At 34.1% G+C, this 22,043-nt stretch overlaps 1 protein-coding gene and 1 long non-coding RNA gene across 2 annotated transcripts; one reads left to right on the top strand and one right to left on the bottom strand.

Annotated features, from left to right (window-relative positions):
- Positions 1-11,847: 11,847 nt before the first annotated feature.
- Positions 11,848-14,343, bottom strand: LOC126745044 (uncharacterized). Its single transcript, XR_007663416.1, has 3 exons — positions 14,065-14,343; positions 12,798-12,957; positions 11,848-12,749 (listed from the first exon to the last, which is right to left on the bottom strand). It is a non-coding gene; the product is annotated as an uncharacterized LOC126745044 (long non-coding RNA).
- Positions 14,344-20,976: 6,633 nt separating this feature from the next.
- Positions 20,977-21,363, top strand: LOC126745312 (uncharacterized). Its single transcript, XM_050453082.1, has one exon. The coding sequence runs from the start codon at positions 20,977-20,979 to the stop codon at positions 21,361-21,363; it is 387 nt and encodes a 128-aa protein (XP_050309039.1).
- The last annotated feature ends 680 nt before the right edge of the window (positions 21,364-22,043 follow it).

A 22,043-nucleotide genomic window follows, 5' to 3' on the forward strand; every position in this document is an offset into this window, starting at 1 on the left:
GTTCAATACTCTGCGTCATCCTTCACCCAGTCAAGGGTAAAAATAATTTGCTGACCAAAAATCAAAATGTGCTACCAAAGCTATTTATCATCAAAAACTATGCGAAATCGATAAATGCTGTTACTATACATATCAGTGCTTGCTACCAGAAAATAATCAAGATAGCACCCCTCTAAGGGGTAGTTTGTATTTGTCAATTTCTAATAAAAACGTGCTACCAAAGCTATTTACCGCCGGAAACTATTCAAAATCGATAACTGATGTTACTATACATATTAGTGCTTGCTACCAAAAAATAATCGAAATAGCACCCCTCTAAGGGGTAGTTTGTTCTTCTCAATTTCTAATAAAAATGTGCTACCAAAACTATTTACCGCCGGAAACTATTCAAAATCGATAACTGATGTTACTATACATATAAGTGCTTGCTACCAAAAAATAATCGAAATAGCACCCCTCTAAGGGGTAGTTTGTATTTGTCAGTTTCTAATAAAAACATGCTACCAAAGCTATTTACCGACAGAAACTGTTCAAACTTAATATCTGAAATCAGTATATGTATGACAGCCTGGTACCAAAAAATAATTGAAGTAGCACCTCTCTAAGGGGTAGTTTGTTCTTGACAGTTATTACTAAAAACGTGCTACTAAAGTAACCTACAGTCGGAAACTATTCAAACTTGGTATCTGTTATAATATGTATAAATGCTCTCTACCAGAATATCATAATAGGAGTTGCACGCCACCAGGGAATGGTTTATCTTTGATAATTTTCATTAGCTACCTAAACTATAAAACTTGCTTCCTATTTACCCTAAGGGACTATTTAATCATGATTTTTAATTTTTGTTGTTGTTGTTGGGCATTAGAAAATTTGAAGAAGTAAAATAAACGCAATATAAACTTTCTGGTACGTAATTTATAATGTATTAACATTTCCTGGTATAACATGTATTTTATTCCTTATGCGAGTATTAAAACTAACTAATTATATTTATGAATCCTGGCATGTTAAACAGATAAGTTGTTTGGGCTTTTGTTAAAGACCTATGCAGTTGTGGTTGTACCAATGATAGCATTTCATATACAAGATCATCTCTTCAAAAATATTGGAACACTTGGCTGCACCAATATGACAGAAACCGGCCGTATCCTCATCCCAATAATTAACTGATACACACTGTAGAAATTGTAATGATGTCGTCAGAGATTTTCCGCTTAGGTGAGGTAGTTGGTTGTTTTCCTTTATGATAATGTTTCCTTTAAAGCCTGCTGTACCTTTCTCTACTATATTTTTATCATAAGCAAAGGTACGGAAATTTGAAGTTGTAGTGTAAAATAAATCAGTCAATTGTTTTTTAATGTGAATTCTGTAATTGCTGATTTCTCGAGATTGATGGTATGCTAAAACCTTAGAAGATCCGGTAATGATGAGTTCAGACAGAAGAATGACATAAGCGCCACAGTCATATGAGTTATACTGAACAGGTAAATCTGTTGGCCGGTAGAGATTCCAATTTTCGGATAAACTTATGTGCTTTTGTTGATGAACGAACTGTAGTACTTCCATGACGAAGATAATTTCATTGCGATATACTATATCACTTCTTATACTATTTAAGCATAGTATAGTATTGAACTTTTTCAGCACCACTATCAAAACAAAATGTTCATTTTTACAAACCGGAATTAATAAAATATCGTTCTCGTAAAGTCCAAATTTTAGATAATAATTTGCAGCAGTCTTGAAACTATTATTCTAACATCAATTATCACATCTGACAAATAAAAGTCTTTGAAGTTTACACCTCCTTCATCTTTCACAAGACAATCCTTCGACGAAGGAGTCGACGAGAAAGGAGCCAGAAAACGTTTTTTAGAAACATCCGTTAGTGTTACCGTTGGAATGAGGATGGTAGTGTCAAGAGTACTGTCTGAATTTGCATAGTTTATTTCAGCATCTTTAGCAGCTTCAACCACTGTCACCTTCTGGGGAGCTCTTCCTGACCTGGAACAATAAACAAAGTTAAGTGTTAAGAGATAATTTCTTATTATAGATACGTACTTGTGTCCTCTGTTCCTCCTGATGATTGTAGATAATTTTACATTTTTCTGAGAATTAGTTATGTTACCAACAGACAGACGGGCTGCCTCAATGTGGTGGCAGTTTCTCTTTCCCTTACAGGTACAAGTTTCTTGGGGAAACAAAGTCACTATATGTTTCTTATTGTTTATTGTGGAAATTACAAAAACTTGCTCTTCGGGTACGAGGGTTACGCTGCCTTGTAGAATTATCATTTTGGCAGCTGTATATTTAGTATTGAGAAATTCACTATCGTCTTCCAAAGATGGTTTTGGTATGAAATCTTTATTTTGAAAAATATATGGTATTTTATCTATGGTACGTAGGTAAATGTTGCTTCGGAAAAACTATATCTTTTGGATCTTGATATAGATGATTAAAGTTTTCATTCAGGCAGTAGTTTCCTATATTTGAGTATGCTTTAATAGTTGCTATTTCAATTATTTTTTGGTAGCAAGCACTTATATGTATAGTAACATCAGTTATCGATTTTGAATGCTTTCCGGCGGTAAATAGCTTTGGTAGCACGTTTTTATTAGACATTGACAAATACAAACTACCCCTTAGAGGGGTGCTATTTTAATTATTGTTTGGTAGCAAGCACTTATATGTATAGTAACATCAGTTATCGATTTTGAATAGTTTTCGACGGTAAATAGTTTTGGTAGCACGTTTTTATCAGAAATTGTCAAGAATAAACTACCCCTTAGAGGGGTGATACTTCAAATTGTTTTTTGGTAGCAGGCTGTCATACATATACTGCTATTAAATATTAAGTTTGAACAGTTTCTGTTTGTAAATAGCTTTGGTAGAACGTTTTTATTCTTGGTCAGCAAATTACACACCACCCCCAGTCAACACGTGGTAGTTCTTTGTCCTTTCCAATTCCTCGTATTTCTTTCTCAGATCCTTTCCTACCCCCTGCCGTTCGTGGCTAAATCTATTCACGCCGGTATTCCGGTAACCAGGCCGGATGATACCGGATGCAACATGGGGGAGGCGACAACGTGCAAAAGTTATAACTTTACCATTGTAAAATCTTCGATTCGGGGAACAGGGTAAATACCCGACGGCTTTTTTCCGAATGAGCTGGCTAAGGCGGAATTCACACAGAACGGGCGTATGGGGGTGGCGTGGGACTGGTGTGGTAGACGCATGTGCCACTTGCATGTTCGCTGATGGGGAAATAGAGATAGCAATGGCGTGGCACAGGTATCATTTCCCCTTATTATATTGTTCTATGCATGATAAGTCACGCCACCGCCTCGTCACTTCGACGCCACGAGTGTCCTACACTAGTGGTAAATGCCATACACCAAACAGCGGTTTATATTGCTTCTTATTGTCTATTTCGTAAAATGCGGGATGATTATTTATTTAATACGAGTTCTGTAAAGACACGCAATAGTGTGCAGTTCTATACGACTATAAAAGGTCGGATTACTGCAATAGAAGTGCACAAGATCAAGCATGGGAAAAAAAAAAATAAATTCAGTGAAAATAGTAAATATGTACGTGTTTATTAACAAAATATGTTTAAACTCGTATTTACATTAGAAATTATACTTTTGTTTTCGTAACCGAGTGTAAAGACCGCTGGAAAAACATACGAGGAAGCTACTCAAAATATAAAGCCAAATTAAAAACAAAATCAGGACAAGGAACAAAAAGAGTTAAAGAATATTATTTGGCCTCACATCTCTCCTTTTTGGATCCTTTCTTGAAGTCTTTTAAGAGCAAAGGCAACGTGGATCAAGAGTCTGCCGACGCATCATCGAGCCACCATGCAGCTGAAGCGGGGTCACAATCTAATGAGTCTAAAGGCAACTCCAATGCTGATGTACTCTCACCTTATAACATTCTATCCGGTCGTTCCTCTCGGAGACCTGTACCATCTTCCAGTACGTCTATCGGTGATCAACCGATAGCAATGAGAGCACCTAAAACACTACTACAGAAAGAAGATGATTATAGAAAAAAAAAGAAGTTAGCAGCGTCAACCGCTATTAATGAGCTCAACCAGCAAGCTTACCAGTACTTTGAAAAAAAGCAATAATTGCTGGAGATCCAAAACAGCACGAAAACGAATGCCACAATCGATTCTCCCGACCCAGACCTCGCGTTTTTAAGTCCATGAATTCTGTTCAGAAGCGGCGTTTCAAAATTGGAATTTTGAATTTAGCCGAGCAAATACTATCCTCAACCATTCTTGAAGCCTCTACTATCCCAATGGATAGTTTTCAATCTTGGATTGAAGATTCGGTAAATAGAAATCTAGATTTAGTACCGCACAGGAACACGAATGAATTTCATTTGAGTAAATTTATACAATACAATAATTAATATTAGGGTAACATTATCGTTATTTTTTTTGTTTTAGAACAGAAATAAATTCACTTAAATATATTTTCTTCAACTTACATCAACGTTATTAACAACCTTTCCTCTAAACTGATAACTTCTCTTCAATTTGTAGGTTTCTTCTCAATATTAACCCTTACTAGTATTTTATAAAACCATTGAACAGACATTCGATAGAAACTTTGAAAACATTCAGGGTACATATTGAGCTCCCGCATAACATTAAACGAACCACCAGTTTTTTCTTTATCTAACCACAAGGGATGTATTCAGTAACTCCTTTGCCTTTGAATGTTAGCTAAATTTACAAGGTTCAACATATCTTGAGCATCTTCGTCATCCGAAAGCATTGTAACTTTACTACACAGTCATGTACGTAACAAATAAATGACAATAATCAAATTGAATCCCTTTCTATGTGAATTGTGCGCGCCACATCCGCCCCATTCCAGCTCCATGCCAGTCCCACGCCACCGCCATACGCCCGTTCTGTGTGAATTGCGCCTAATTACACCGATTGGAAGCAGAAAAGCCAATAACCCAAAACAAGAAAGAGTGTTCAATTTCGCGCGCGGGTATTGACAATATTATACCGAGTGTTACAAAATTCGCTGCAAATAATTCAACAGCGTATTGTTTCAGTTAAAATAAGACTTTTTTCCTATAAACATAAGTCCTACAACGAACCCTCTTAGAGCTACAGCCGGCCCGAATTGCTTGAAGAAAATCGATTATTTGGAACACTGACTACAGTTATACGTCAAATCTTTTACAAATTTGCAGGTCTCTATTTTTTTAAATCCTTTTGACATTTTCCCTCCCAAAATTGATATAGACCCAATTTTAGGGACCTTCACACCCCACTTCGTTTTTTCTAATTTGATAGTTTAATAATTCTCGAATCAGCTTAATTATATGCAAGAGGCAAACATTTTAGATTTTTTATGGCTAACTAGATGGTGTTGCTAGATTTTTGTTTTTTTATCCGAAATATAAGATAGGGGCCATCAAAAGGGTATATAAGCTCTCCTAAAATTAAACTTACACCATTTTTGGGACGGAAAATAAAAAGAGCACCCAAAAAAGGGGGATATGCAAACTTTTACAGTGATTTGACTTAGGGCCGGTATTATAAATATTTTTCAGAAGTTAACTTTAACCATTAAGTTACCCTTAGCAATAAAATGTTAGTTTTATAAACGTTCCATTTCTTCTTCTTCGTTGAGACGTTATTAGGGCCATGTGCTACTGTCAAAAGATAAAATGTTCGTGTTTTTATTTTGGATTGGCTTAGCCGTACACATGCTTCTAGAAAGGAAGCCTCTACAGTCTACAAGCTAAAGAACTCTGAAAAATGGCAAAATTTTTTATATGACATATCAGATGCTTGACAGTCCGCTAGTCACGAGGAGGTAATTTCGTTTTTTTACCGCCATGCATCTATATATCGAGGAATAGAAGATTTTGCAGTGTTAGGCTATATTCAAACTTTTGGACAGAATATATGTCAAAAACCATGATAATATATTATAAAGTTACCTTTAACTAATACCCCATCCACCCGATAAAGTTAACTTCTACATTTTAATTTTAACTGTGTCTTGTCTTGTCTTGTTGACTTTATGTCTCTGCTGCAATTGCCAGCCTGATTTGGGTGAGATCCTACTTTATCTGACTCTGGACCATGTAGGAGTCTCAGGATACTTTGCTGAAGTGTAACTCTTTTATAAGCAAATATAACTTATGATCGGGGCTCTAGGCGTATTCTATTTCTATCTATATCTGTAAAACAGGAGGAATATTAGTGATACAACAAAGGGAATATATGACCACACCAATGCACTAAAACAAGCAATTAAGGCAGGATTATAGGACAATTCAAGGTTATTGGAAAGTTGAGCTTTACATTTTAATCTGGTTAATGTTTATGAATCGCATGATTATCTCTATTGTTTCATCGTCCGGAGCAGATAGAATGTCAGTCATAGACAATGGTGATACTCTTCTCTTTAATTGGGCACTCAAAGAAAATATGGTCCAAGTTGCCCCATGAACCACAATCACACAAAGGGTTATCTTTCTTTTTAATTCGATAAAGGTGGGAGTTAGTCAGGTAATATCCTGTACTCAATCTAATCATTGTCGTGATATATGTCTTCTGTCTTTATAGGCCAAGTTAGCAAACCATTTTTTAATGGTAAATGTAGGTTGTACCCTAGCATATCTGTGATGATTGTTTAACACTAAAATTTTCCACTTGTCTCTAAATGTATTTATTATTTCCTGCTTTAAAATGTTGAATATATCCTGAATATCATAAAGTATTCTTCTAGGAATGTTTAAATCAGTTCCCACTTTAGCCAAAATATCTGCCTTATTATTGCCTGGTATATATCTGAATGACCTGGGATGTAAGACAGTCTAATATCATAGCCATTGTTGTTAGTCATGGCAATTAATCTTTTAGTTTTAAGAACCCAATATTCAGAATTTGCTGTAAAAAAACCACTGAGCTTTGTAATTGCCACCTTTTGAGTCTGAAAATATTATTGCTCTCTTGATTTGTTGATTGATAGCCGTTTCTACAGCATCATGAATAGCAATTATTTCGGCCTTATAAATATTAAGGTTATCCGGCAAACGTGACGAGAATCTATAATTTAAGGATGGGATAAAGAACTTTTTTGAAGTATCAGAATAAATAAATGTATAGCGGGTTTTTAAGTTGTTGGTTTCGTCTATACATTTATTTCCTGTCATGATATCTGCCTTTTTTAATGTTAACTGTGACACATGTGACGTTATTCCACAAGTTAACCTTAAGTTATCTGTCAAAATAGTTTTATAATCCCGGCCCTTAAATTTGCGAGGGCTGTAGCTCTGAGGGGACGCATTTATAGCAAAAAAAGTCCTATTTTGATCCCAACAATACGCTCTTAAAATATTTGTACCGAATTTTGTAGTACCCTGTATAATTATGTAAATTCTAACGGAAAAGCAACATTTTGTTTTGCAACTTTATAAAATGTTTGGTTCGCAACCAAAGTATTCAAGACACTCCCTAGAATGCAATTTAACAATTTTTACCAAAAAATGAACTTTTAAAGGGAAAAAAAGATTTATTTTTCATTCTTAAGCACAAAGCATTCTTTTTTGTAATACCTTAATTTTGTTCTATTTAATATGACTTTTTATAAGTAGAAAGTGTATGAGAACAAAAGAAAGAGTATATAAGAACAAATTGGGGATTGGGTTAGAACAAAAAATCCTAAATAAGACAAGTTTCAAATACAATAAGAAAATATTTATATCAGAAAGAATAAATAAAATATTACATATAAATAAACTTTTAATATATATTTTTTAAATAAAGGTTTAGAACTATACAAATACAATATATCCTATGTATATCAATAATTAATACCTTTATATCTACATAACAACTTTCTAAACAAACAAATAAAACTCTCAAAAGCTATTACTTTTTATTAAAAATTTTATCAAATATTAATGAACAATTTATATCTATGGGCTTCATTTTAATTTTAACCTGTACCTTATTTATGTTATCACCTTATTCTTATTTCTTTATGAAACAAATATAGGTACAATAAGTAGGTAAGTACCTAATACATATTTATAAGCTTACGGATTCAAGTTGCCAGATATTTATGTGTTATAAAAATTAAATACACAAGAGACACAATCCAAATCAGAAACAAAAGTGAAAACACTGAAACTTGAAAACTAATAACAGAACAGCAACAAATTAAACCTAAAAGCATTTTACACATTTTTCTTTATTCTTTTTTCTTTTTTTTCTCTGTTTTCTCTTAATTTCCCCCCTTTTCCAATTTTGCTAATGTCAATGACAAGTCATCTGTCTGTTTTTGAAGGTGGTAGACAATGGTACAGTGAAAACATCTTGTCGGACTTGCATTGTCTTATTTATTTATTGTAACACGACGTTTCGTCAGCCGTCATCAAGTCATCTGTCATCAAGAATCATCTGTAAACTGGTGGCGCCCTCGAAAATAAGTCCTGAAATAATATAACCGTCAAATGTGTCAAAATTACTGTGTAAAAGGTGGGTATACTTTTAAACTCTCTCTTATTTTTATTTCTTTATGGATGAATCTCGACATGTAATAGTGATGTGCAGTAGATATACTTTCTTAGTATCGATACCTATTAAATAAATATTTTGCAAGTATCTGATAATTTTTAGCTATTCATCAGATTTTTCTTAGTATATTACTGCAAAATAATAATAGGGCTTATAAATTAATATCAGTATTTTTAGTTTTTTAAATTTAGTTGAATATAAGGCCAAATAAAACTTTAAGCCTTTTTAACAGAAATACTACTGTAGCAATGATCAAAGAATATCTGCTTAATAAAGCTGATTTCTCCCTCTCTTACACGTAAGTTAAAAGATTGAAATGCACGAATAGAATATTTCTAAATATATACTTACTAGCTCAAATATATAATGACAATACCTAATTATAATTTAAAATTAATATTACCAATAATGATAATACAATAAGACCTATTGTTAACTTTGTTAGTTCTCCGTTTTAAAATAGAAGCTTTCAAAATACCTTTCTGAATTATTACATTATGCATTTGTAAAGTAAAGAGCAATGTTACACACGGAAATCTTTTAAGATTGTCTATACAAAACTCTTGATAATTTTTACAAACATACATAATGTAAAGTGTCATAGAGTCGTCGAGTATAAAACGACATATGCTTAAAAAACTGATAATCACAGTGTGATATAAAAATATAACAAACAAAATTAATAAAACAAAATATTAGTATTGACAAATATCACAAATAAACTGTTACAGAAATCCCTGCACGTTCGGAATGCGCATAACTCTTATATTTCATTCTGTCAAATCCAAGGCTCCTTGAACCAAGAATTTTTGAACAAGTCATGGCAATAGAGGCAAGCCACATCATAATCCTCATATCCTCTGCTGAAATCGAATACTCTTCCTCTTCACTATCTATTCTTTATGGACTTCGCTCAAAAATTTTCCCTTTTAAACATTTCTCGTTTTTTCTCTTTCCTTCCTTTTGCTAAAGCTTTTCTATATTAAAAGTCGTTTTTAAAACTCTACTTATGGTTTGCTTTATTTTTCTTTATCTATTTTTACTTGCTTTAGAGTTTAGGTACTGGAGAAATTTCTGTTTTTCGAAAGTGAGTTTGCTTTTCTGTCCTTCGGTCTCTTATCACCACCAATCTCGGGGGGGTTAATTCGTGAATAACTTTTTTTAGGTTATTTTCTTCGCAACGTGGGTTCATTTTTTAAAAACTACATACTTTTTCCTACAAAAAAGGTACTCTTGTTGCACATCGCCCAGAACGATGGTTTTCGAGAAAATTGAAGGCAAAAAGTTTGCTCTGATGGGCTGCTAACTGGTTAAACAACATAAACTTATGAAAGTTATGGGGTTTCAAAAGTAAACAAGTAGTTATTAAATAATTAATTGAAAAATCTAAATTGCATGATTTTTAAAACATCGTATTGCTTTAAAAAAACGAAATAAACCAATTACCAAAATTCCTTATTAAATGCATACTTATTTGATTCATTAGCCTAGTTTACACCGCGAGTACCAAATATTCAAAAATCATAAATTTTAGATTTTTCAATCAATTATTTAATAACTACGTGTTTACTTTTGAAACCCCATAACTTTCATAGGTTTATGTTGTTTAACCAGTTAGCAACCCATCAGAGCAAACTTTTTGCCTTCAATTTTCTCGAAAACCATCTGGGTGATGTACCATTCTGGGCGATGTGCAACAAGAGTACCTTTTTTGTAGGAAAAAGTATGTAGTTTTTAAAAAATGAACCCACGTTGCGAAAAAAATAACCTAAAAAAAGTTATTCACGAATTAACCCCCTACCCTTGCAAAAACTACCCTTTCCGATTTTCCAAATTATTTTTCAGTATCACCATTTGATTTTGGGTCAAAATTTATGGCAGAGGATTTTTTTTCGAAATTTTATCTCGTTTTTTAAGCCTACAATTTCAAAAAATCGTTTTTTAAAATTACCCTTTCAGTGCCCCTAACTCCCTTAATATGCATTTTCCGCCCTATAGTTATAGGAACTTTTTTTAAAATTTTTAGGAGTACTATCACCCCCCGAATTTTTTTACACCATTTCAATGACACCCTGTATAATATTCTTATTAAATAAGCATTCTTTACCCAAATATGACTTCATTAAAGAAATACCAAGCCAAATTTAAAAAAAAAAAACATTATTTTAATTTATTTCATATTTTAATAAATGCTTAGAATAAATAGAATTTGCACCAACAAAACTAAAAAATATACGTAATCTCTAACAAACATAAAACTATCTAATTAATTTGGCATATTCACATCTAAAAATATAATTTCTATAACAGTTGCTGTGAGAAATAAATATAATTCCACAGTTTCAAAGTGGTGCAGGGGTTGATTATTTGGGTTGGATAATAGGCTCTTAAAATTAGTATTCCTAATTTTAGCCATTGTAGTAATTATGTCACATCTGAAAATTTAGTTCAGCGATGTTTAAAATTTTTATTTGATAAATCTTTTAAGAGAGTCCTTTGCTTTAATAATTAAACCTATTTCAGTTTTGAAAAAACATTATATATTATTATAAATAGAGAACTTACATAAATAAACTGGGCTAATGAATTTAGAAATAAATCGCAAAATAACTGTGTATATGCAGATATATTTCATTTACGCTAAAATTGTAAATGAGAAATATGTTGCTAAGTAGAAAAAATTAGCATTTTTAGTATTCTATAAGTCGAATACATTCATAGCCATAAGGGGCAAAAACAAAATTCATAAGAAACAACGTTTATATAAAAAGCAACATGATACGACGACGAAGGCGGAAACACATTATAGTCACGTCACGTGAACTCACGTGCTATCATGTTAAGTTAACCGTCGCGTGATATTACGCTAGGAGACACACTTGGGTACGCTCACGTTGGACACGTTGTAGTTCATGGTTGTACTTAGCGTAGTGATGAAGCGAAATAGAGATTCTTCTTCGTCAAGTTCATCAGACTGGGAAGAAGATATTGAAAACGCAGCTGCTTTTATAGTAGCTAATGATGGTATACAGCGAAGTGATTGGATTCACCAAATAAATCAGCGTAGAGAAGAAGTGGGGGAATTTCATCACTTAGTCCACGAATTATTTAATGAACATCCAGACCGATTTCACATGTATTTTAGAATGACCAAAGAAGAATTTAATTATTTGCATGGACTTATTAAAAATGACATTCAGAAGCAAAATACTCAGCTTAGAAGAGCGATTAGTACTGAAGAAAGATTGGCGGTGTGTAAGGTAAGCACTTACCAATAATTGAAATAAATATTTTATTTTGCAAAAAGTATCGCTACACACGTTAAATAACAATAGAAAAGTTTAGCTAAGTCGACCAGAGACACTCAGTTCATATCTAGTAACGTCGGTCTCCATTCCTCGCGAGTTGTCTCTGCTGTAGGGTAGTTGCTTATTTGTGAAACATTTGTAAATTGCCCATGTCCAGCTTTATCATACTTCTGCGGCGGGAGAGCCGATTGCAAGTTAGAGGATTCTGATGATGGTCTAGAATATTCATGAGGTGACGGCAAGGGTTGCACAGAATATGACGATGATGACGTAGACTGTCTAGAATTGTCGTGAGGTGAAAACAATGGTTGCAAAGCATATGACGAAGATGGTGCAGGTATTGAAGCACTTTATGCTTGTGCGCTTCTCAATTCAGCTTGAAGGATTGCAGTGCTCACTGTTATTTTAACTGCAGTTTGTTCGGCTTTTGGTAATTGTTTCGTCATTCTCGCCAAACTTAGGAAAATATATCTCGTTTCGTCCATATCTTCAAAACATGTATGTTTATTTTGCGCTGTTAATTTCTCTTCGAATTTTCTTTTTCTGAGAGCAGCATTTTGTTCCATTATTGCCGCCATTTTTTCGGCAGCAGTATTTTTTTTTTGTGAACACGTTTTGTTTCTCTTCATGTGCTCTAATGTATTAGTATTTTCGGCGAGCAATATATCGTCTTTCGAAGGTGTTTGTTGTTATTACAATTGTATTTACTGCAATATGTTCTTGGTCCCCTTCATCAGCTATATCTTCAGCGTCTGTACTGCGTTCTTGTATTTGCTGTTCGTCTGCGTCAACGTCATCGTCGTTAATTTCTCTTTCGTCGAGAACGCAAATGAACGCGTTCATTTTGAGACTTCTGCAAATTGCCGCGTGTCCTAAAAACACTTACATAGAATTGTAATTAAAACTCAAAAGTTATTTACCTTCGACCTTCTAAGTACGGCAGCAAAAATGTCATCTGCGGTTCAAATTTCGATGGCCTAATTTTTTTGTTAGCCTCACCACTTTGTGTAGACAGGTGTCTATTTCTTGCATTACAGAAACATCGTCTAAGTTTATCCCATTTTGTCTTGGCGTTGTCCGCTAGAAGTAAAACCAACGAAATACATATTACACTTTGTTTCAGATTTCTGGCAACTGAAAATTCGTTTAGGAGTATGGGATTTAATTACAGAATGGGATTCAGTACAGTTCGTGAAATAGTAATCGAAGTGTGTGATGCCAAAACTAACGGAAAAGTTATGGAAGAAGTCGTCAGCTAGATTTAACCAACTGTGGAATTTTCCGAATTGCGTTGCTGCCATAGACGGCAAACACGTTAATATTCAGTGCCCTATTAATGCAGGATCTACATACTACAACTACAAGGGAAGTCATTCGATAGTTCTGTTGGCGCTGGTTGATGTAGACTACAAGTTTATCACCACTGACGTTGGCTCCTACGGCAGGAATAGCGATGGCGGCATATTAGAAAAGTCCGATATTGGAAAAATGCTTGAGAACACAGAACACTGAACATGCCAGCACACTCTCAACCCTCACAACCAAATGGACCACCTCAGCCTCATGTCATCGTGGGTGATGAAGCATTCCCACTGAAAACATACTTGCTTCGTCCATACAGCAAATATCACTTACAAGGAAATGAAGCTCTTAAATATATAACTACAGGTTATCAAGAGCTCGACGCGTTGTGGAAAATGCGTTTTGCATTTTGGTAGCGCGATGGAGAGTGTTTCGTAGACATTTGGAAGTACAACCAGAATTGGTGGGTAAAATTGTTCTTGCTTGTTGCTGCCTCCATAACATGTGTTCCGATGCATACGAACCTGATAATGTCACCTTGAATATGCCTGATGCCGCCTTTCAGTATCTTGATGGAATGAGACGGAATTGCACTAATGAAGCTCTTAGAGTTCGAGAAGCTTATACAGAATTTTTTAATTCACCTTCGGGTAGTGTACCTTGGCAGATAGATATGGTTTGCAGAGGCAGAGTAGACCGTTATAACAATTAAATATCTACAGCATGGAACTTTCTAATAGAATAAATTGGTAGAAAATTAAGGACTAATACGTGATCAAAATTCATTCATTTCATTAGAAAGTTCCACTCTGTATATACTGTGTATATCGTCTGGTAATGCGTTTATAAATATTAATAATAAAAGAACAAAATCACTGAATTTACCTGTTATTTGTAAGTGTCTACCAATTTTTTCCCAAGCTTCTTGCCGAATCGTCTGGTCCCTGTACTCGGCTGATGAGTGATTGTATAGCACTTCATGATTTCTTACAAGTTCAATTAACTTCTCGTCCATTTTTCATATACTTATATGATTTTTTTACACCAAAACCTGTGTCAAAACACTAAACGTAATGTCACGTTCCACTACAAAATGTAAATTGGCGGGATAACAGAGGCGTGCTATCATGTGAGAGCAGACGAACGCGCCGTGAATACGTGAGGTGACAACAGTATAATTCTGATACATAAAATTCTACGCGTAAGTGGACTTGCACATACTGTGCAAGTCACGTGAGCTCACGTAATAGCACGTGAGCTCACGTGACGTGATGATAGTCTGTTTCCGCCTTGATTTTGCAAATATTTGTCAGCACGTTTGAAGAGTTAATTGATGTTCACTATAAAAGCTATATAAAGTCTCGGAAAATGACCCTGTTAAAAATTCGACCAATCATTAAAATATTAGTGGTTGCTAAACTTAACTAAAAATATTATACAGGGTGTCCTGTTGAATCTGTAAAGCCTTTTAACTGGGGTTAGGTCTTCCTATGAGCTATAAAAATATGTCAATACGACTTTAGTAAAATGTTTACGGTTTTCGAGTTATAAGTAAATCTTAAAATTTTTAATAAAGGATGCATTTTTCTATACTCACGCGCTGTGTACCTAACATAAGGCATTGTAAATTAATTCCAAAATAATTTGAACAAATATTCCTTATAATCACCAAATGTTAGTGTGACAAAAAAAACAAACTCAAACTGGACAATCTGTTTACCTTAGCAATGCGTTGCAACAAAACAAAAGCAAGCTTTTAATAAAAGTTTTAAATAATAATATTAAAATTATGAGGCGACGGAAGTGAAATGTAATGTATTTCTGTTATCTGCTAATTTGAAAATTTCATCGCTAAGTCCAAATTTTTTTTCCCGTCAAAAATTCCTTGAATTTAAAGTAATATGAGATTTAACAGAAATCGTTATTTTTGTCCGTAACATAATAATAATAATATTGATTTTAGTGACTGTAACTGTTTCTAAGAGTATTTCGTAGTATATCAAATAGCATAACTTTTGTCTGAGATAAGAAATCCGCATATTTCCCATTCCCATTTCCCATTATGAAATTAGAATCAAACAGGGAAGTTTTTAAACTGATGAACATAAAACATTCATTATTTCTCTTACAGTATAAGAGCAAATGAAATAGTGATTAAGTAAAAAAGCAATAATCCTGGAAACTGCCTGTATTATTTCCACAATAAAGAAGAACTTTGAAAAAGTGAATACATGTCCATTTTAATGATTGGACAATATTATAAATAAATAAGTTATTAAAGTTAGACAGATATTGTAAATGGCGTAGTAGATTTTTGAACAAATCTTTGGAAAAATTTAAAATTCGCTTATAACTCGAAAAACATTTCACTAAGGTCATATTGACATATTGTGATAGCCCATAGGAAGACCGAACCCCAGTTAAAAGGTTTTACAAGTTCAACGGGATACCTTGTATACACCGAGCAGCACGAATTTTACAAGGCCCGATCCATCGATACAAATTTGTCTAGCTTTACAGAATATTTGCACAAGAACACGGATCATCGAGTTCAGGTGGATCATCGATTTACATGGATTTCAGCAAAACTTTTGCCAAAGTAAGTCAGAACATAATTTTAAAGCGAATGGCTGAGGTCGGTGTGGGTGGTGTCTGGTCGAAGCTTATGTCAGGGGGTGGGAAGTGTTTGTCTCACTTCAGAGTTTTCATTCTGAGACATACTTACCAACACCAGGGGTTTCTCAGGGGTCTCATTTAGGATCACTTATTACGGACTTATTATTTATAATATATGTAAATTAAATGAATTCTTGTTTTGAGTTCTCTCAGCATCTTGGATTCTCAGATGACTTGGACTATTAAAGGACGGTGTTGTTTGTTGTCTATTGTTACCAGATCCAAAGTATCTAATCATGATAGGCTCGCCATTTTTTGTGGCCAGAATAGTCAATTTTTAGATATTAAAAAGTTTCAAACACTTTCGTTTACTATAAACAAACATATATAAGTTTAATTACATAATAAACAACTCCATTCCTTTATAGCGGAAAATATACGAGATCTGAGTATAACACGTGACACAAATCTGGATTTTGATATGCACATAGATTTAATATGTTCTCCTGCTTCTAGATTTTTAAGTTACATTTTCAGAAAATGTGCTCTTTCAAATACTAAAGCACTTATTTGATCGTATAACTCAATTTTTATCGGTCCGCTTCACTTTAAAACCAAGATATGATTGAACTAACCATATATATAGAAAGTATTCTACGTATAAAATAGGTTTTTAAAGTTCATATCCTTTAAGTATTAGTTTGATTTTTCAGAAAATGGCGCAAAGATTGATCGAAAATGCAACGAAGTTGCTTTTATGTATTGTCACTTTCTGGCAGATGGCAATTAACAAATGCCGTGTTCCTTTGTCGATTGGTTAACCCAAAGTATAAATTCTAGAGATGTGCGGATAGTATTTTCTCGATACTTTAATATCTGATACATGCGAAGATTCGAAGTAATAGAATCCTTCGACCCCAACTACTCATTACTCGAATACTTTTTTAAATCCCAAATGTTCATATCACCAGTGGTTGCTTATGCGTACTAAATTTATTTTATAAGTAAAATATGGCAATATTGTTAATAAAATGATCAATAATATCTATTTATATTGACGCGGCATTGTCGCCAGTCGCCACGCACTTGCTTGATACTTCGATACTTGATAGGGTCAATTGTCCAGTTATTGACCAGTTAAGGAAAACTTTGAGAAATAGATATTTAAGGTATTTTCGCTTTACCATTTTATACAAGCTTAGTAATTTTTCTCAGCTTTTTGCACTATTAGGAATCATGCTAAGTAAAACAAAAATCGGTCTTGCTTTGTAAAGTGAAAAGAAAAAAATAATAGATTGAAAAGTAGAAAACTTATTGATGCTAATACTTGACCACTATATTTTACAGTAATTGACCATTCTTTTATTGAATAATTATTGAACAAATTCTTACAAGCCAAACGGCACTTGCAATAAAACATAAGACACATTTCGAAGATTTTTATAAAGGTGATAATAAATAATTAAGTTTTGTTTTAAACAGAAATAGGTTTAGAAAACTTATATTTAATTCTATCCCCAGTACCAATTAGTTCTGGGGTTTCCAATACACATACTATTTGAGACTTATCAAAAGCACTTACATCATTTTCAATAACAGAAAAAATAGTCTTACAATCACCAGTTGGTCTTAAGGCCTGAACCTCTATTTGTTCTTCATTAAAAAAGTTCTGTATTATACAAACATAATATGTTTTCTTCTTTCCAGGAAAAGCAGCAATAATAAATTCTCCTTTTCTTCTTAGGTCATTGAAGTCTTCTGGCAAATCCTCATTACTTGAACCCGAAGAACTCCATTCTTCATTTTCACTTTCTGAATCTGAGCTTACTTTTTTAATTTTTTTTGGTTTTGGTGGTGCTTTTACTGCTTTTTCTAATTTTTCTTCTTTTTTTCTTTTTTTTATAAGTGCTCTTTGTGTCTTTGCTTTCTCCTTTTCTCTTTTAATTTTTTTCTTTTCTTCATGAAATGAAATCTATTTTTTTGATGTCGCAGCTTATGGCAACCTTTCTCTATATTTTGTTTTAGCCATGGACTCATTTTTTTAGGAGTTTCCTCAGGCCATAAAATATAATCTAAAAATGCCGAACTAATATTTCGTGAATCGACATCAATAGTACCGCTTAAATCTGAACCTAAAACAGGACTTTGAGGTTTTACCAGAGACAAGTTGTTAGGTGTTGAAGAACTAGGCTGAGAAGGAGAGAAATAACAGGATGACTCCTTATATCCATCAGAATTGATTTTATTGAGAGTTCTATTTTGAGAATGTGATGTAGTTGGTGTTGCACTAGTTGAATGTGGTGAAGAATCTCTTTGATGTTGATGTAAATTTGGTTGTTTCATTGGAGTTTTTTGTTGAATTTCAACTATTTTAGCAATGGGGGAAGATGGCAATGGTAAGGTATTTTGGTTACCGTTTTTGTTTTCTTTGATTTCGGCATTTTTACAACGCAATCTCAGTTTTTTCCAAACATAAAATAACTCCTTAGCAGATTCTTCACCTCTCCACTTTCCTATGGCAGCTAAAGCTTCCCTAAATTTATTAGCTCATTTAGGTAACATTGTTGATTCTAAGTATAATAAATGCGGCACGTCGAATTCAGAAGCTTTACTAGCTTTATCAGGTTCTTCATTTGAATCCATTATTTTCTGACTTCGTGATTCATCGTTGATGCATTTTGCAAAATCAATTGCATCAGCATTAAATGGGCAGCCCACATTTTCTAAACACATTTTTGATTGTTTCTACGGAGATGTCAGCCACTGCAACCTTCAGCAAAGCTGGAAAGGCTGCCTTTGTAACTGGACTGTTATAGTTTTTTCGTTTCCAGCTAATAACAGTATTTTTCCAATTATTTTTTAGGCCTAATAAGGAGACATCTGCCGGCTGTAAAATGTGAGTTGCATTAGGGTATAAAGCAAATAACAAAATACCATTATCCTTACAGAATTTGAAAAGGTTATAAGTAAAGTGCGATTTGTGACCATCAACTAGATAGAGTACTGGTAATTTAACCCCCATTTCTTTTAGTTTTGGTAACAAATTGTTACATACATAATTGTGAAACGTCTTGGAAGTCATCCAACCTTTTTTTGACCGTCCAATTATCCAGTCTGATAGTGTGTTGCGACAAACTTCGGCCGGTATCCTTTCATAAGGAAGAACCAACATTGGGGGATAAAGGTTACCATCTGCTGATATAGTAAAAACGGACTGTTATTTGTTCCTTCCTCAGAACCCGATTTTATTTGATAAACATTTTTCATTCCTCTAGGTCCAAGCACTAGTCCGGACTTGGGATTTGACTCGAAACCGGATTCGTCGGAATTAAGGACTCTTCTTGGATCTTGAAATATATCCAGGCAATTTTCTGTTTCTAGGTTCTAGTTCTGCAAGATTAATAGATTCAGCATGTCGTTGACTCAGTTGAGGGTGACGTTTAAGAAAAAGCTGGAACCATTTATCGCCTGGAACACCATCCTTCAATGGAGTTTCGCGCCCATCCGGGCGGACAATATCGGCAACTGTTTGACAAAGAGCATTTTTATTTAACAGAATTCCTTTTTTTGCATTGTTATAACCCATTTAACAATAAGTGTTTCTTCATCAGTGGTTAAACATGGTTGTGGACCCATTGTACCAGAAATGTTGTTATTCTTAAGTTTATTTATAATTGTGGAATGGGGCACATTATATTTTCTTCCCGCCTCACGTTAGTTAGGTCTTCCTCGCTATATTTGAAAAAGACCTTTTTTGACTTGGCAGCCATGTCCTGAAAAAAAAAATATGTTGGCGTTTTCTCAAGTGATATGAATCACTATTTGTTGACCACCCAGTAGTTGACCACTATAGAAAAGTGGTTAAATACTGGAAATCATCAACAAAAAGACATGTTTTTAATAGCAATGTATTTCTATAAAAATCTTTTATTTTTTTAAATAGAGAAGCAATGAATTTCCTTATTTTACGTAAAATTCCAGTTTTTGACCACTTGGTCAACAACTGGTAAAACAAGTATTTTTAAAAAGCAGTAGTTGACCAGTCTTTTTTTCTATATTTAATAATAATAATAAAAAATAAAACTATACACATAGAGCTAATCACTAATCTTTACTGAGCATGTTATTACTAAAAATGTATTTACACCTAGCGTGAGGTCGACCCCGGTAGCACCGTGGGCAAAGCGTTCACGATGCAATCGTGTGATCTCGTGTTTGTCTTATAAAATGTTGCCCTTCGACAAGTTGTGTCCCGCCGCCTGCCAAAAAAGCAAAAAGACATTATTTCACTTCTGCGGAATATCAACTAGTTAAAACTGTATATGAAAGTGTTTGTGCTAAAAATCCCGATTTGTCGGTTGAGGACGCGGCAGAATTATGCGGAGATTTGACAAAAGTTAGTTCCAGAATAGTTTTCAGGTCTCTTAAAGTTGTGAAATGAAAACAAAAAAAAAGTAGAAAAAAGGGGCAGGAAAAAAATTGTGCTAGATGAGGACATAAAATATATCATTAGGCGAAAAGTGCACGGATTTTTTTTAGAAATGAGATTCCAACTATTAAGAAAATTAAGGCCGAACTTGATAGTGACAATTATGATTTACCTAAAATTTCCGTTGGTGTTTTAAAGCGAACATTACGCGACTTAAATTTTCATTATTTAAAAAGGAACCGGAAAAGTTTTTTGATTGACAAAAAAGAGATTGTTTTGTGGCGAAGGAAATATTTAGATGAAATTCGTAAACATCGGCGCTAAGGAAGAAAAATTTATTATACCGATGAAACATGGCTTAATGAAGGACACACCCGTGGAAAAGTATGGCAAGACTTAAATGTAACAAATTTACGGCAAGCTTTTCTTGATGGGCTTTCCACGGGTTTGAAATCGCCTTCTGGAAAAGGTCGTCGTCTAATTATTATCCATATAGGTAGTGACTCTGATTTTTTGGAAGGAGATCTGAATGTTTTTGATTCCAGAAAATCAGGAGACTATCATGAAGACATGAACGCTGAGGTTTTCGTCCGTGTTGAAGTGTATGCAGCCCGGTTCAGTTATAGTGATAGACAATGCACCAATGCACCTTACATAGTCGGCGAGTGGAAAAAATACCCACGACTGCTTGACGAAAAAATGATATAAAAGATTGGTTAAAATCAAAAGGCGATATAAAATTTGACGAAGACATGCTTAAGGCACAATTGCTTGATATTGTTCGTGTCTACAAAGCACAATATATTAAATATGTGGTTGATGAAATGGCGCGAAACAGTGGGGTTACAATATTGCGGTTACCGCCGTATCATTGTGAACTTAACCCGATAGAACTTATATGGGCACAAATAAAAGGCGAAGTGGCCAGCAAGAATAGAACGTTTAAATTAAATGACATTAAAGTGTTATTAAATGAAGCTATCGGTAATGTAACCCCCACCAACTGGCAAAAGTGCATCGAACATGTGGTGAAAGAGGAGCAAAAAATGTGGGATTTGGATAATCACATTGAAGTTGTTGTGGAACCACTTATTATCACTCCTGGCTCTGGAAATAGTGATAGGGATGATTCTTCTTAGAGACAATAATATTGAAATCATAATAAAATTATTATGTGCTTAAATAAATAATAATTATTTATATAATACACTAAAATCACTTTTTAAAAGTGTCTACGCCGCTGCTAGCTACGTCTCTCACCGCGCAACCGTCTCGGTGGCCCTAATGCTAACGATGAGTCACTGACATTTATTTACGATTCGTGGTATAGCGTGATGGCGAAGATATGAAGAGATTTTAAGGTCAGTACTTTGTAAAATTATAAACACACTAGAAACTGGTCACTGCTAGAAAATTGCGGCTGGCAATAAGAGTTGTATGATTAGCCGTCCTATTAGACCAATCAAAATGGATAAAAAGACGTTTTCTTATTTTAGGCGGTAAATTATAAAAATGGTCAAGCACTGGCTTCTGGTCAATTACTGGCAATTAACCCTACCTTGTTCTAGGTAAAAGGTCCTCTTGCAGAAGGTATTGTGGGGCCTCTTCTTCAGTGGATCTCGGGATTCATCAGAGGTAGAACCCAGATTGTTAATCTTGGAGGTACATGTTCCTCTGAAATTTTGGTACCATCTGGGGTGCCTCAGGGCTCTCACTCGGGCCCTGTTTTGTTTTGCCTCTTTTTGATTGATTTAGTTCGGAAACTTAAAAATTGTCGTGTGCGTGTTAATTTTTGCTGATGATGTGAAGCTATTTAGGC

The sequence above is a fragment of the Anthonomus grandis genome, chromosome 15 (genome assembly GCF_022605725.1).
Source record: "Anthonomus grandis grandis chromosome 15, icAntGran1.3, whole genome shotgun sequence".
Lineage (NCBI taxonomy): Eukaryota > Metazoa > Arthropoda > Insecta > Coleoptera > Curculionidae > Anthonomus > Anthonomus grandis.

Excerpts from the sequence above, each read along its gene's own strand:
- LOC126745312 (XM_050453082.1), top strand. The coding sequence starts at position 20,977 with ATGCTTAAGGCACAATTGCTTGATATTGTTCGTGTCTACAAAGCACAA.